Consider the following 15,544-nt stretch of genomic DNA (forward strand, 5'->3'; position numbering starts at 1 on the left):
TATGCTGACAAATGTGTGTACGGAAGGGAAAAAGATACTGCTTTGGCCTATTTCCTTTTGTTTGGTTTTATGCCCTCGATGTCTTAGGGAGGTTTCTAAGCGATTCTCCAACGGTGTGGATTCTTTTGCACAGAAATATTTAAGGTGGGATAGTCAAAATGTAACAAGACTCCTCACCAATATTTTATGTTGGTATCACTTAATATTAACCAGAATTTGATGTATTGCAATAAAACAGGGAGCTGTTAGACCTGACGGTCTTGTCTTTCTTTCCCTGATTGAAAGGTCTGAGCAGTGGAGGAAAGGTGACTGACTCTTCTCATCTTCCTAGATCCTGCTTCCTGCCGGTCCCCCTCCTCGTCCGGGCACCCGCCTTAGTCTGCAGAAGGACGCGGGATTAGTTTAACCAGGGACTTTTCCTAGTTCCGCCCGTAGCTCAGGTAAGGGTGGCATTCGTTCTCTTCCGGCTCGCACTTCCAGAACGCACGTCAGGCTGTGAGCGAGGCCAGGCCCTGCCCGAGGCTTCTGTGGCCCCCTCTGTGTGCACCTGTCCCACAGGGGACCCTTTGCGTGGCCAGACCCCACCTGTCACATCTGCACAGACCAGGTGGCCGGCTGGTTTTCTGTCTGCCGTTTGTGGGGCAGCGGCAGACGCTTCAGGCACATCCGTGCCTCTGCTCCTGTCCCTGACTTGGTTAGAACGGCCCATCCGGGGACGCGCAGCCAGCCCGCGGGCTCGTACAGAGGAAATCTGAAGCCGGCTGCGCCTAGTTACCCGCCCCCTCCCTGGTCCGTTTCACGCGCAGTTGACCTTCCCAGTTGGCGGGTGAGAGTGGGGCTCGGCCGGCTTTCCGTAAAAGGCCAGTGAAAGCTTCCGCTTTGTGCGCCCTGCGGCCACTGTCGTTGCCCCAAATGGCCCTAGCTCGGGTACGAATGAGCGTGGCTGTGTCCCCGGATGATGACTCCCACATGCACTCAGGTGGCCCGGTGTGGCCCTTGGGGAGCGGAGAGGGAGCGCGGGTCACGTGGCTGCCCTCGTTCCCGATGATCCTGACCCTCGTGGCCACATGGGCTCTGAGCCTGCCCGCCCTGAATGGCCCAAAAGGTGGTGCATAAACGCAGAACGTACGTAAAACATGCACAAAAACAGCCTTCAAGAGGGCGACAGCTCTGACGGGTTTGTAGCAGGCGGTGCCGGGCGCCAGAACCCCCCCATCCTGTCCTGGAGCGGTCTCATCCTGCACCCCCTGCTGCACCTGTCAGGGGGCCCCACAGCAGTGCTCACAGGTGCCCACACCTAGGAATTCAGGTTGCCATGGGAAAAGCCACGGCAGAAGGTGTCTCTCAGCCGCAGTCTGTCCCCCCAAGATGCAGGCCAGCAGACCCTGCTGGCAGGGGGCTCTTCCATATGTGGGGTGCAGGGGGCACGCCACCACCCCCGCCCGGTGAATTCGAGCTGAGCATTCGGGTGCAGCTGGAGGCAGCCTGCGGTAGGACACGGACCTTGGGCTGGTCCCCATCAGCTTGGCGCCCATTACGAGTAGAAGAATTCACACCACGATGCTAAGAGGGTGGGTTTTTGTCTTTTTTAATATTGAAACAAATCAGACCATTACAAGAATTGTACAAAAATTAGCCTGTGGTGACCCCTTAGTTCTAACCGGTGACATCGGCACATTCATCTCCTTCCACAAAAGCCCCTGGGCCTGGAGGGGGGAAGGGGGGCCCCCACACCGACTTCTAGCACGGACTGCTCCCGCCCCCTCCACGCACGGGTCCAGAGTGCACAGCCCAGCCCAAGAGCAGACGGCGCCTCCCTGGTAAAATCACGTTTGCCGGCACCGCTCGGGACACAGGCTGGAGCAAAGGGCAGAAAACAAATCTCATTCTAGAAACACACAAGCCTCATCCTATACGTACGTTCAGTAAAATCCAAAAAGGCTCCGTATTTCTGGCGGCAGGGACCCCACGGCAGTCCTCTCCCCCTCGGGCTGGCGTTCACAGGGGGGGACGGCCGTGTCCTCTCACTTCTCGCAGAGCATAAGCGCACGCTGAGCGCACGGAGAGCCGGCCCGGCTGCCACGTCCCGGGCCGGGGGGCTCACGCGGAGGGCCGTGCCTCCTGCTGCTTGCGGTAGTTGCTGTAGGCCTCCTCAAACATGGCCTTGCAGGGGAAGCGGGCCTTCAGCTTGGAGCAGATGAGGAAGGAGCCCCCCATCTTTCTGTGCAGGGAGTAGGTCTCCTCGGGGGGCGGGACGAGCCGGTGCTTCAGCATGACGGGAATCAGGTTGTGGATCTTCTCGGTGGTGCTCTGCGTGCCGAAGTCGAAGGGCTCCTCCGAGGCGAACGCCTCCCCCAGGATGAGGATGGCGTCCAGGTGGGCATCCTCCATGGCCTGGAGGGGAGTGGAGGGTGAGTGGGGCCGCGGCCTGGCCCGGAGTGCGCCCACCAGGCGGTGTTGAAGGGGAGGAGAGGCTCGGGGGCGCGTCTGCTGCCGAACGGGATTAAGGGTCGCTGGGGCCCAGGCACAGCACCGCGGCCGAAGCCTTACGGCCTGTGCACCCCTCCTGGGGTGTGGCCTGGACCCCTGACCTCCCCCCCGCCCCGGGAAAGGGCTGCTTTCTAGGGGGCTTCTGGTGACAGTGCAGGGGACAGGAACACAGACCGGCGCCCCACACTTAAAGGGCTGCAGAGACGGCTCTGGGCCCCTGCCGGTCCCGAGGCTCCAATCACACCCTCATCCCGCCACACCCGGGGCTGTGATGGAGCAGGGGTGAAGCAGGGATGGAGCAGGCCAGAGGGCACTAACGCCTCTCACTTCAACTGTTTATTAACTCGAGGTTTGGGGAAAAACAGCCCACTGCCCACCCTCCCCACGCGGGGCTTGTGGAGCCCCAGAGGCCCTGGGGAGCTGACCTTGACCTCGTAGCCGGTGAGGAACTTCATTTCTATGGACTTCTTCAGCACCGCCTCCCTGTCCCTGTCGGCAGCGGCCCTGATGATCTGGGCGGACACCCAGGAGGGCCGTGAGCAGCAGGGGAGGAGGCGCTCCTGGGGCCCGGGGAGCCCCCAACAGCCTGCCCCCCGTCCCCTTCATTCCTTCCACACCCTGGCCTGTGAGCCCAACGGGCCTCGTCCTCACGCTGCTCACTGGGGGCGGAAGGCCAGCAGCCCCATCATCCTTCCCGCTCCCAGTCACCCCCGGCCCCCGGCCCCCAGCTGACCTGAATGTAGAGGTCCGTGAAGGATCGGTCATATTCCCGAGTTGCACCAAAATCCAGAAGAGCCACCTGGGAAGGAGCAATACTGGAGAGGTTCACCCTGGAAAAGCAGGGGGCCAAGACCCCCGAACGCAGAGACCCCTCTCCAGTGACGTTCCCAGGGGCTCACCTTGTGCAGCTGAGGGTCATAGAAGAAGTTGGACCAGTTGGGGTCCGTCTGCATGAAGTGGAACTCGAACAGCTCCCTCAGGCACAGGACCAGGATGTTGTAGCAGATCTGGGGGGCGGGGGGGTGCAGTCCCGGTCATGATGGCGCCAGGCCAAGTCTGGGGCCTGGGGAACCCCCTCCCGCCCTCCCCACAGCCCGCACAAGGACTCTCGACTCCAGGTGTCCCTGGCAGGGGAAGCACAACAGCCCTCTCTGTCCCCTTCGTCCCCACAAGCGGCACCCCAGGGCCCAAGGCCACGGTCAGACACACCTCGTTCCGGATCTCCTGGCTCAGCCCCTCAGCCTGGTCCAGGGGGAAGCCGGACACCAGCTCTGTGGTCAGCACGTGGGGGCTGCACAGCTCGTCCACGATCTCGGGCACATAGAAGAAGGGGTGGTCCTTCAGCAGCTCCCTGGCGGGAGGTTGGGGGGGTCACACACCCTGGCCCCAGAGCCTCCCACCCTCACCCCAGGGACAAGACTCGGCCACCGCCGCCGCCCTCAGAGCCGCGGGGGCCTTCACCCCCCGCCGGGGGCTGCCTCGAGCGGCCCTGGTCTCCCCGGGGGGAGCCGCACCTGAACTTCCGGGCGCAGGCGGCCTCCCGCTGGTAGTCACACTCCAGGGCCAGCTCCCGCCTCAACACATCGATCAGGTGCTCAGGGAACAGGCCTGCGCCAGGGAGGAGGGCGTCAGCGGGAGCTGCCGGTCCCCGGAGCCCGTCCCGCACGCCTGCCCCTGCCCCGCGGCCGGTGTCAGACCTTCGGGAAGCATGTTGCTCATGTTCAGCACGGCCATGAGGTTGTTGACGTCACTGTTGATGCTCTGAGCCACGCCGGGGTACTGCGGGGGGAGCAGAAGGGGCGCGGGCAGGCAGGGCCGGGCCCTGCGAGGGAGCCCCGCTCGCCCAGCCCAGTACCGCCCAGACCCCATACCTCAGGCCAGGGACAGACGTGACCCTATGACGCTGCCAGGACCCCCCAGGTCCCCTCCCAACTTTGTTCTCCACCACCTGCCCCCCACCCCGTCCGCGGCAGTCAGCCCCTCCCCCAGCAGACACCCTGGCCCAGCCCTGCCCAGACCAAGCTCGCAGGGACGCTGTTCTACCTGCACTCACTCAGCAGGTACTTGCCAGCACCCATGCTGAGCCCTGGAGAGGGGGCGCGGGGGGTGGAGGGGGTGCACGGGGGCGGGGGGCGGACGCACACACCGGGTGCCTACCTGGATCTTCATGGCCACCTCGCGGCCGCCCTTCATGCGAGCCAGATGCACCTGCCCGATGGAGGCAGCCGCAAAGGGCCGCTCCTCGAAGTACTCCAGCTTGTCCCGCCAGCCGGGGCCCAGGTCATTGTTGAGCGTTTTCTGGCGGCAGAGGCCAAGCAGGGGCCATGAGCACAGCCTGAGCCCGGGACACCCTGAGAAGCACCCCCAGGCTGCCCCGTCCCATGGACTGCAGCTGCTGTCCCTCAAAGCAGGGGGGCCCAGAGGACCCAGACACCCCCCGCCCCCCCAGGCCCCGCCTGCTCACCGTCATCTGCTTCAGCGGCATGAAGTCCGCGCTCTGCCTCACCCGCTCGAAGATCTTGGCCAGGTGGGGGTTGATGAAAGCATCATCTGGAAGGTACCAGAAATCAGAGAGCAGAGGCTAAGCCCTCAGAGGGCGGGTGCACGGGTCAGGAGCAGAGCAGCCCCCGGGGCCATGGACGAAGCTCCAGGGAGGACCCAGGGCCATGGGCCGGGCTGTGTACACTCCCGGGGCACCACGGCCAACAGGCAAGGCCGGAGACAGCCTGTCCAGGGGCGCAGGGGGCGTCCGTGCAGCCCACGGGCCCTGGCGTGGGGCGGCAGGTGTGTGGCTTGCAAACTCACCCAGTGACCCGAGAAGGTGCATTTCTGAGAAAACACAGGCAAAGCTTTTTAAGATTATAAAAGAAATTTCAGAAATAAAATGGAGTAAGATCTCAAGAACACCTGGAATCTGACCACCTACAGGGAACCTCCCTTTTCTCCCTTCTGCCCCCCTTCCTATTGCGTCTCGGAGCCATGGTCGCACCGCACGAGGCTTCCCGCGCCGTCAGCGCTGGGAACTGCTCTGCCACGCGCCGTGGGCAGCACCGTGACATCCCGCACACAAGCCCGGCATGCCACGTCTTTGGCCCCTGCTATTTGCTCCGGGCTGGGTCTGTGTGTCCAGGCCACAGGGGACGCTTCAAGGACACGCCTCCCGTGCAGAGGCTGGCGTGCATGTCTGACACTGTCCTGGTGACAAGTCCCCACACACGGGGGTCCTGGGCGCGGGGTTGGCGCAAGGGCTGCAGGGCTGCAGACGCACCCCGCCTGCCCCGGGGATTAACTCCATCCCAGGCCCTCCGTGAGCCCAGCTGCGTGGCCAGGAGTGGACTCATCTTCGAACCCCCCTCCCTGCAGGAACTAGGCCTCCTGGGCACCCCCACCGCAGCCCCGCTCCTGGGCCACAAGGGCCGGCCTGTTGCTGGGCCGCCGCGCGTCCCGGCCTTCCCTGCTGGGCCTGTGCGCCCCGTGTCCCCAGCGTCCTGCCGCAGCAGGCCTGCGACCTGCCCCACCAGCACCCTCCAACCCCCCTCACATGGCAGCAGGGGGCCTCTCCCCAACTTGGGAGGAGTCAGGGCCACTAGAGAGGCCAAAACACCCACAAGGAAGCAAGAGAAATGACATCAGGCTCCTACCTATGCTGGTTTTAAACCTCTTGGCTGGTCAAGCAAGAGGAGCCGGACATCCCCCAGGTCCCCTCCCGAGTGGGGCCAGAGCACGGAACCCCCGCGACCCCCGCTCCCACTCACCCTGGATGCTGAGCATCTGGCCCAGCTTGAGCGCCGCCCCGCGCACCTTGCACAGCGTGCGTACGATGCGCTCCGCGTTCGCCTCTGACAGGAACGGGCTGGAATCCAGCACGGCCTTCTTCCCTGCGGGCAGGAGCCAGGTCAGCACGTGCCCACCGGGCCCCCTGCCCCCGCCCCAGCCCCACGGCGGGAGGACGATGAGGCCAGGGAGCCTGAGTGCACCCCAGCCCACCGCCCCCCGAGTTCCACGCCTCATAAAAACAGGGACAATACAGAAGTTCGGGGTGCGGGGCATTTTCAAGTGCAACGTGAAGAAATGCAGCACAGAGCTCCAGCCCCCTGAGTGCCCCTAAACCAGCCACGCAGCTTGAACTCCACGCCACACACCCACCACCGACACTGTGGAAGGCCCTGCAGGGCCACCCAGATCTCCCAGGACTGACTCCGGCACACGCCCCACGCACACATGGACACACGTGGAGCCCCCCGCCCTTGCATCTGTCCCTGGGGCCTGATGGGTGCACCACGGAAGGCCACGGTCAGCCGCACATAGGGGGCAGGCACCAGGAGGGAGGGACCCATGTGTGGACTCCATCACTGTCCCTCCCATCATGTATGGGACAAAGATCCCCTGTACCTCCTGAGGTCACTACAAGGCAAGCTGGCTGCAGGAGGGGGCCACCCTCTAGGGAGGGGGGCACAGGGTCAAGGACAGCACTCAGCGGGCTTCTGCCTGCCTCTCCCCTCTGCCCACGGAGGGCCTCCCAAGGTGCAGTAACCGCAGATGACCTTTGTCCAATATGACCAGGGGTGGTAGGCTGCAGGGTGAGAACGCGGGGGGCCTGCTACTACATGGCCACAGGATGTCAGGTCCCGCTCTGGCAACTGTCCCCTCGCACCAACCCCAGCACAGCCCGGCCCCAGTCCTGAACCCGCCCTGGTCAGGAGGTGGGGACGGGTCAGAGCCCAGCTCTGGCTCCTCGCCTACTGCCACTGCCTACCGCCCCGCTCTGGCTCCTCGCCTACTGCCACTGCCTACCGCCCCGCCCCCAGCTCCTCCAGCCCTGGGACACTGGCTTTCCCTGCAAGCCTGGTTAGATCTGTCCCCCTGGCTGTCCCCACAGTGCCTGGCCCTGTCCTTAGCCCACATCACCATGGGCCTGGCCCAGCACTCAGAATGGGGGAGCCACGTCCTCCAAGAAGGAACAGGCCAGGCAGCTAGCAGGCCGCTGCACTCTGCCCCAGGGGCTGAGTCCAGCCTGGCCTCTGACAGATTGGGGGAGGGGGGACATAGGGACTAAGCCCCGGGGCCATTCGGTTTGTAGATGAGAAGCCCCCAAAGAGCACTCACGGACCTGCTGCCCCCTCCCCCCAGGGCAGCTGCACACGGCTGGACCCACCCCGGGAGCTGGGCCCCTTCATCAGCCCCTGGCCCTGAGCCAGAGCTGAGGGAAGGGGGGGCCCCTCTATGAGCACTCCGCCCCCCCCCAGCCCCTGGGTCCCAGTGGCAAGGCGGGGAGGCGGAGGGAGGCTGGGGAGGAGGCAGACCTGTGCTCCCTGCACGCACATTGCCCTGGGCTGCCGCAGTGCTCCCAAGATTTGGGGTCCCGGGCCTCTCAGGCATTCCAGGCAGAGGGCCGTGTTCATGGCGGGTTCTGAGAGCGGCCTGGGGGCGCTGGGCCATGGTGGGCGGGCCCCTCACGCAGGAGAGGCTCTGCTAGGGCCAATCGGACCAGGCCGTGGGTTCCAGAGCCCACTCAGAGCTGGAACGCAGCCTCGGGGCTGCCCAGGCCACCCCAACCCTGGCTCTCAGGCCGTGGTCCCTAGGCCCCTTGACCCCCAGCCAGGGTCACCACTTCCCTGACGAAGGTCACTAGCCATAACCTTGGAACCAGTCCTGCCTCTTCTCTGCTTGGCCAAGGCGGCCAGAGAGCAGTCAGTTTCTGGGGGGTGGGAGGGTGGGGTACCCGGAGATCACAGGCTTCTCGGTCCAGAAAAAGCCAGGCTTCATTTCCCAAAGTGTCTCACCACCTACACTAAAAACACCCTCGCGAAACCCTGTTTTCTGGCCCCTTGCAAGACTACTCGATGTGCCCAGGGCGCCCCGTTCTCAGGGCCTGTGGGCACGGGCCACTGCCCTCTCTCCACAAGGCCCCTCGTCCCCACAGGAGGGTCTTGCACGTGAAGAGGGGCGGTCCAGGTGAGGCAGGCCCCCCTCGGAGCCCCCAGCTGGGGCTTTGGGGGTCACAGCGCAACAGCACAGTGGGATGTCCCTGGGGATCCCCCCAGAGAGAAGGAGGGGGCCCCTGATGCTCCCTCAATGGGCCAAGCGGCACCCAGCCCAGATCTTCATATGCCTTTGGAGAAACCCACCGAGCAGAAGGCCCCCCTGGCACTGTTCTCAGCAGCCCCCAGGACCCAGGGAAGGAAAAGCCCCCTACGTCCCCCAGGCTGCCACGCCCGGGCACCTCCAGCTGCCCCGACCCCGCGTCCCAGCACCGTGAGCACCACAGAATTCAGAGCAGCCAGTCTGCCGAACCTTCTCCATGGAGTCCCGCCCTGACCTGGCCACCCAGACTGGGGGGGGGGGGGGGGCTGACGGTTGTGACCTGACCTCACGGACCCTGGGAGGCAGGGGACAGAGGAGTTGTGGTGCTCACCTCGGAGACGGAGGGCCTGGGGCGAGAGAAGGGGGCACCAAGGGCCCTGAGGGGTCTGGTCCAGCAGCAAGGACACCCCTCGCCCACCGCTCTGTGGGGAGCCCTGCGCCCCCACAGCCCCGCATAGCAAGGCAGACACAGGTCCAAAAGCGAGGTTCCAATCAGAAGCAGGCGGCGTGCCGGCCACCGAGCAGCCAGGAGGGGCTGGGCGGGCCAGGGGAGAGCAGCCTTCGGGCCGGAGACGACTCGGGGTACATTTGTTTACGTGGAACGCAGGGCAGGAGGCGCCCCTGGAGGCCCGCACTCCAGGAACACGGGGGCTGGGGCCGAGGGGCCCCCCCTCCCAGGGCGCAGCTCACCTGAAGGGTCCTCTGGGCGGAGGCTCTTCTTGGCTACCTCGGCCAGCGCCCCAAAGCCTAGACCCACGGCCAGACCTGCACAGAAGAGGAGAAGGGGCGCTGGTGCGGGGCCTGCCCACCACCCCTCCATACGGGAGGTGCAGAGCGGGTCACCCGCCGCCGCTCCCCAGGGACCCTCGCTGACAGTCCAGATGTTCTGCGAAGGGGGGGAGGAGGTAGACACGTGCTGCTTTCAGAGACTTGGCGCCGCCCGTGGAAAAGCCCTCCCAACCCCCAACCCCGGCCCCCAGCCCCCTTGCTCGCAGGGCGCGAAGGCCCTAAGAAGGCGCACGAGTGGGACGCGGTTTCCCAGCAGGAACAGAACACGGACCAGCCGTGGTCGTGGGCCGAGGACATCCTGACCACATGGGGCACCCCCTGGAACTCAGCCACCCGCTCCAGCGCGAAGAGCTCCAACTCTAGAATTCTCGGACGCCGCTGCCGCCAGAAGGAAAGGCGTCAGCGCTGTGACACAAAGCAGGCGCTGGTGGGAGGCAGAACGCTCTGCGAAGACAAAGGTCCGTGTCCCGGGTCCAAGCCATGGAGACTCACCACCACCAGGGCCCGGCAGGTACGGACAGGGGTCTGAGGACAACGGGGGCGGCAGACAATTTCTCATCGAAAAACTTCAAAATCAAAGTTCATCAAAACCTCTTTTGTCCAGAGGCCGAAAGTGCCCGATCCCAGCTGTCGGGAGAGCCACGGAGCCCAGCAGGTGCCACTAAGGCTACACAGAAAGCCCAGGGGCCCAGTCAGGACCTACTGCCTCTACTTCAGGCACGGTTCTCGCTGGCCTGGGGGCACCGTTAGCAGAGAGAGTGGGGGACGAGTGCGTGAACGCACCAGCCACAGAAGGGACAGCAGGGACCCATGGAAGACGCCGAGGCCCACGGGGCCAGAAGGCGGGTGGCACAGCAGCCCTCACTCCCAGAGGCGTGAGCTCCCCCCAGACGAGCTGTTTAACGGGCAAGGAAACCGGCGTGTGCTTCTGTATTGTACCCATTTTGCACAATGATTACATGTTACTGTTATGAAAAATATTCTTGAATTTATTGAAAATTTTATAAACAAAAAATAATAGCCAACAAACAGAACAATAATTTTTAAAACCCAAAGAAGGTAACCCAACCTGACAACGTGTTTTTCCAACACACCTTTGCCATCAGGCGAGGGGGCAGCGTGCGAGTCCCCAGCCGGGAGGGGCTCCGGCCCCAGAGGTAGTGGGGAGGACTCCGCAGCCCACCGAGAGTGACGGCTCACAGGGGGGCCAGGCAGCGCCCCGGCACTCGCTACAGATCGTCACTACTCTCACTCAACAGGGGGACAACAGTGCTGCCCAGAGAAAGTACAAGGCCAGCCGCGTGCAGGAGGGTAAATTTTCCAGTAGCCACAGTAAAAAAAAAAAAGAAAAAAGCAAAAAGCAGCATGCTAAGTGAATGTGCATTTTGTGTTTTATTTAACGTGATACATCCAAAATACTGCCAACGCGCCCTGTGTGTAAAACTTATCAGAGGTATTTCACGGTTTTGGTTCGGTTTTGTACTGAGTCTCCGAAATCCCTGAGCGTGGCCCGGTTTGGCCCCGCAACGCCCCAAGCGCTCAGCACACGGCGCGGCACAGGCAGGAAAGGCCGAGCTCGGGGCGCCCCAGAGACGCCAGACGCCGGGAAGGGCCCTCGGGGCGCACCCAGGCCACCTGGGTGCCGGGCCTGTTTCCGCGTGGACCAGCTCCGGAGGGCACCGGGCGCGGAGCTGAGAGCAGCCACGCCGCTTAAACATTAACTCCCGCTGCCCGCCCAGCACGGTGCCTGCCTTGGCGAAGGAAACCATAACAAGGTTGACCTGCAAACCACAGTGACCTTCACCAAGCTCTCCCTGCAGCCGGACTCTTCTCTGCCTGCATCAAGTCCAAAGACAAGCCTGGCCACCGCTAGCAGAGGCGGCCCGCAGCTCCCCTGCCCACCATCCCCCTCAGAAGCTCTGTCGCACCCTTCCCTGGCCATTTCTAGGCCACCAGGCAGGGCTGAAGCTCTCCAACGGCAAGGACCTGCCATTAGATCACCAAACGAACATTCCACAAAGACAGTCTTATTAGTCTCCTTCCGTGGCCTGCGAGCTCCCCGGGGAGCCGGAGGTGCTGCCAGCTGGGGGGCTCCCCACTGCGGCCAGCTCCACCGCCCTGACCTTGGCCCCAGGAGCTCCTGCGCTAGTGAACCAGGAATAAACCGGCCCTCCCCAGTGAGCGAGCTTCCAGCCCTTCTCAGAGCCTTGTTGAGAGGGAGGCACCAGGCCCGGCCAGGCTCTTCCTTCTCCCAGAACCAGGTGGTACCCAAAGGCCTCCGCTCAGACTCCCGGAGGCCTGGTGGGGACGTCCGGAGCCCGGCTTGCTCACTTCGCGTGCAACCCGTGCCCTTCGGCCCCACCTCAGTCCCCCCAGCGCTCAGGATGGCGCCCCCCCTCCATGCCGGGATCCACCATGGGCCCAGCCTGCCAGCAAGGCCTGCCAGACAACCAGCCACGGAGCCGGCTCTGCAGCCCTGGGGCGGCCTGGCCTCCGTCCTGGCCTCCGTCCTGGCCTGCGAGGAGGTGCCGGCCCCTGCCAGGAGGCTGCCGGCCTTTCTCTCAGAGACAGAAATGCAGGGGAAGCAGCAGCGTTCTCCCCAGAGACCGCAGCGCCCTGGGCCAGCTTCCCAGGCCCCCAGCCCCGGCCCCTCCTCCCTGTGGTGCCCCTGGAGGTCATTGGAGCCAAACAAGGCCGCCCTGGAGCAGCCCCTGGACTTCAGCCCACACGGGCCACAGAGGCTGAGAAAAGGAAAAACAAAACACCTGCCAGCAAATGGCACCGTTGGGAAAGACGCTTGGCGAAAGGTGCCCCGACTGGGAAGAAGCTGTACCCACCAGAAACCTCGGGTCTGTTTACGGAGCAAGGCTCGCGGGGGTTTCTGTGCAACAGCCGCAGGCCAGGAAATTTCTACGGACAACAGACCGTGTGCCAGGCACCGTTCTGGGCCCATGCTGTCGTAACACACTTTCTAAGCCAGAGGACACACGGATGGGGCAGGGGGCAAGGACAATGCCTTTGGGGCGAGGTGTTCCTGAGTCCCGGCCCCAGCAGGGACAGCATGGCCTAGGAGCAGGGGCAGCAGGAAGGAGGGGTATGGAGTGCCCTGGACAGCGTGTCCCCGGGGCTGTCAGAAGCCAGCCCCCCCTTGCCCATCAGGGGACCCCGCTGCAGGCTCGGACTCGGCTCAGGTCCCTGCACAGTCACAAACAAGCACAGGGCCGTGGACAACTGGCCACAGAGGCCCTGCTTGTCCCCTGAACCCGACATCCCCGCGGCTGCCCTCGCCTCCCTCCCAGAGCTCCTCGGGGGGCAAAGCAGACTCGCGTGCCCTCGCAGAGCGCCTCCCGGAGCAGAAACCACGCGCCCACAGCCCCCGTCACCCCCCTGCGTGGGCATGCGGCGGGCACCAACTGCGAGAGGAAAGCAAGAGTGCACCCCCGGGAATGCGGGTGTCAGCGCTGCATGCGGCCCGCCGGCCCCGGGACCCCCGATCTCTGCAGCCTCAATGACGATCACGTGCCCAATGAATAAATCTCGGGGGGGGGGGGGACGGGGAGCCTGACTTCAGACGAGTGACCCAGGCGCATGGAGCCAGGGGCCCGGCACACGGGGCTGCCACACGAGGCCCAAAGGCTCCCACCCCCCAGCAGGACCCCTGCCCCCGCCGCAGGTCTGTGGCTTCTCCCCTGCGGACGGCTCTGCTTGGCTCCTGGGCCTCCATCTGCACCCATGGCGCGTCGGTCACCAAACTCGCTACTCAACCTCCGGTCCTTGATCCCACGTGCTGGGCACTTCTGCGTTATTAAAAGGTCAGAATAGGGGATGGGACTTCTTTCTGTTTCAAATGTTCTTGACAAAATTAAAAAATAACCAAACATGCCCAGGCAGCCAACGTCTGCTTGTGTACCACGGGGACGGGGTAGACACGAGCGTGCGGAGTGAGGGCATGATGACCCCACAGTCCACGCCGCTGCTGAGACTCCATGTCCCCGCGCGGGTCAGTATCCCGACTGCCACCGCCAACACCTCCACCCTCGCAACCCTATTTCCCAACAGAGAAGATGCCCTTCAGGGGCCTCCTCTCTTTCTCGATACATTTCTTTTTCACTCAGTGTTTTCACGTCCGGAGTCCCGCAATGAGCAGCAGAAACCGGCGTGGACGAGTGGCATCACATTGTAACTGAAGCAGACGGAGAGGGTGACACGCAAGTCCCACAGTGCCCCTCCCCCTACCTCAAGTCAAGCCTTTTTTTTAAACAGGCTCCACACCCAACACGGGGCTCGAACCCACAGCCCCAAGATCGAGTCCACACTCCTCCAACTGAGCCGGCCGGGCGCCCCTCGTGAACTGTTTTTTTCAAGCAAAGCATTTTTCTGGAAATAAGGGTCCCTTAACTTTTCACCTTCTAAAAATACGAGGGTTCCCAAGGGTCCCTTCGCTCTACTCGTCACTCCTGGCCCAGTCCTGTCACATCTGTTCCCTAGATCAGGTTTCGCAAGCCGTTCCCTACATCGCCCTCCTCCTCCCTGCTTCTGCACGTCCTCTCCTCCCCGGCCTGGCGCCCTCCACACCCCCTCGCTCCTGCCTCCCTGGGGGGGGCTGCAGGCTCCTGGCAGAGGCCTGGGCTCCACAACCGTGAAGGAGCGGCACTCGGCTCCTTCAGCAATCAGCCGCCTCTGCCGCCGGCCTCATCCACTAAGGTCTCCTCTCTGTCACCCTCCAGTCCTCCCTCGCGTCCCAGACATACAGGAGATGGGAAGACGAGTCCCCGAAGCACGAAGTGGAAAAGGGACGGAAGATACAGACAAGAGCACGGGAGACACGCAGAGGACTGTGGACACGTGACACATGGGACACGTGTCAAGGGCAAGCGAGAACAGGGTAGAAGCAGCACTGGAAAAAATGAGAACTTCCCAACGCTGATGAAAGACATCAAGCCACAGGTCAAAATACCCTCATCGAAGCCAACACAAGACCCCTATGGTCCAGGGCCACCCGACCAGGGGCCCGGGGCCACGGGCTCAGCCAATGACCCTGGACTCTTTGTCGACCCAGCCGTTTAAAGCAGGTGGTGGTCCCAGGGCGCCGGGGGAACCTTGTAAGTGACTCAACGTGCACACAGGGCTCAGCACGAGACAGACGGATGGGCCCAACGCGCCACGACATCATGTGGGAGGGAGGCTCCCAGGGGTGACGCAGGGTTTTTCCTCGTCTCCTAACCCACTGAGAACTGTCCCGAGCCACAGGGCAGCAGACCCCCCCCATTCTGGGCCCACGGAATTTTATTTGCTCCCTTGGATAACCGCACCCTGGGCCCCACTCCCCCCAGGAGGCCAAGGGCACTATGTGCGAGTGACAGACCTCGTGCATCTCAACTCTTCCGTGATATATTGTGGTTTTGTGGTTTTGTGTACTTTAAACCTAAGGCTCTCCTTCCCACACGGGGTTCTCAGAGGCTCGGCAAGCTCCGTGGGCAGCTACTTGCTTTATCACCGGGTGGACAACCCTTCGGAGAGCAGAGCCTATGCAACACCTCATTTTTCCCCAAAAGAAGACACTAGGGCTGCAAAGCCGGCTCTTGAAAGCCCACCAGCCGCCGTGTTCCGCGGGGGACAGAGGTGCGAACTGCTGGAAGACAGGAGACTGGTCTGAACAGAAGAGTTGTTGCAGGAAGGCGAGGAGAGGGGAGGCTGCCTTGGGGAAGAGGGCAGAGGGGAAGCCAGGACGGGCTGAGGGTCGTCTCTATGTGTAATGGAGGATTCACATTCCAGACTTCTGATCACAGTGCCCGGGACTCCCTTTCTCCTACCACATCCATCCGGCACGGGATTGGGCTGGACCCACCATGCACAAGGGGGGGTGAGCGTGCGTTTAAAAACGCAGGGCTAAGGACAGGTTTCAGAACAATACCTCTGGACCCACCTTGCGCTGCCCAGGGATGGATGTCTGAGGCAAAGGCAACACGGAGCCAGAACAGCCCATTCTTCCCAGACCTGGCTGCTCCCTGCCGTCACCCTCCCCCTGGAAGCCCTACTGGAGCTGCCAAGTGCTGGGCGGACGGCTCCAGGCCCAGAGCACCTGCTCCCCCGACCCCAACCGGGCGGCGCCTGGCCCGCGGGGAGCCCTGCACCGGGACTTACTGCGGCTGCCTGTCTGCCCCCCACACCTCCCCCTGTA

The 15,544-nt window shown here is 63.5% G+C and overlaps 1 protein-coding gene across 3 annotated transcripts in view; it reads right to left on the reverse strand.

Annotated features, from left to right (window-relative positions):
* Positions 1–1,572: 1,572 nt before the first annotated feature.
* The window catches only part of COQ8A (coenzyme Q8A), a 35,079-nt gene continuing 21,107 nt past the window's right edge, over positions 1,573–15,544 (reverse strand). For all 3 annotated transcript variants that reach the window (XM_026509536.4, XM_048225091.2, XM_044387989.3), the window contains 11 exons: positions 9,265–9,339; positions 6,246–6,368; positions 4,955–5,040; positions 4,648–4,788; positions 4,188–4,269; positions 4,005–4,098; positions 3,700–3,841; positions 3,390–3,497; positions 3,224–3,289; positions 2,916–3,002; positions 1,573–2,394 (listed from right to left, as the gene is read on the reverse strand). In XM_026509536.4, coding sequence (XP_026365321.1) covers positions 2,101–2,394; positions 2,916–3,002; positions 3,224–3,289; positions 3,390–3,497; positions 3,700–3,841; positions 4,005–4,098; positions 4,188–4,269; positions 4,648–4,788; positions 4,955–5,040; positions 6,246–6,368; positions 9,265–9,339 — 1,298 coding nt within the window. In that variant the 3' untranslated portion in view covers positions 1,573–2,100. The remainder of the gene's footprint in view (positions 2,395–2,915; positions 3,003–3,223; positions 3,290–3,389; positions 3,498–3,699; positions 3,842–4,004; positions 4,099–4,187; positions 4,270–4,647; positions 4,789–4,954; positions 5,041–6,245; positions 6,369–9,264; positions 9,340–15,544) is intronic.

The sequence above is a fragment of the Ursus arctos genome, unplaced genomic scaffold (assembly GCF_023065955.2).
Source record: "Ursus arctos isolate Adak ecotype North America unplaced genomic scaffold, UrsArc2.0 scaffold_2, whole genome shotgun sequence".
Lineage (NCBI taxonomy): Eukaryota > Metazoa > Chordata > Mammalia > Carnivora > Ursidae > Ursus > Ursus arctos.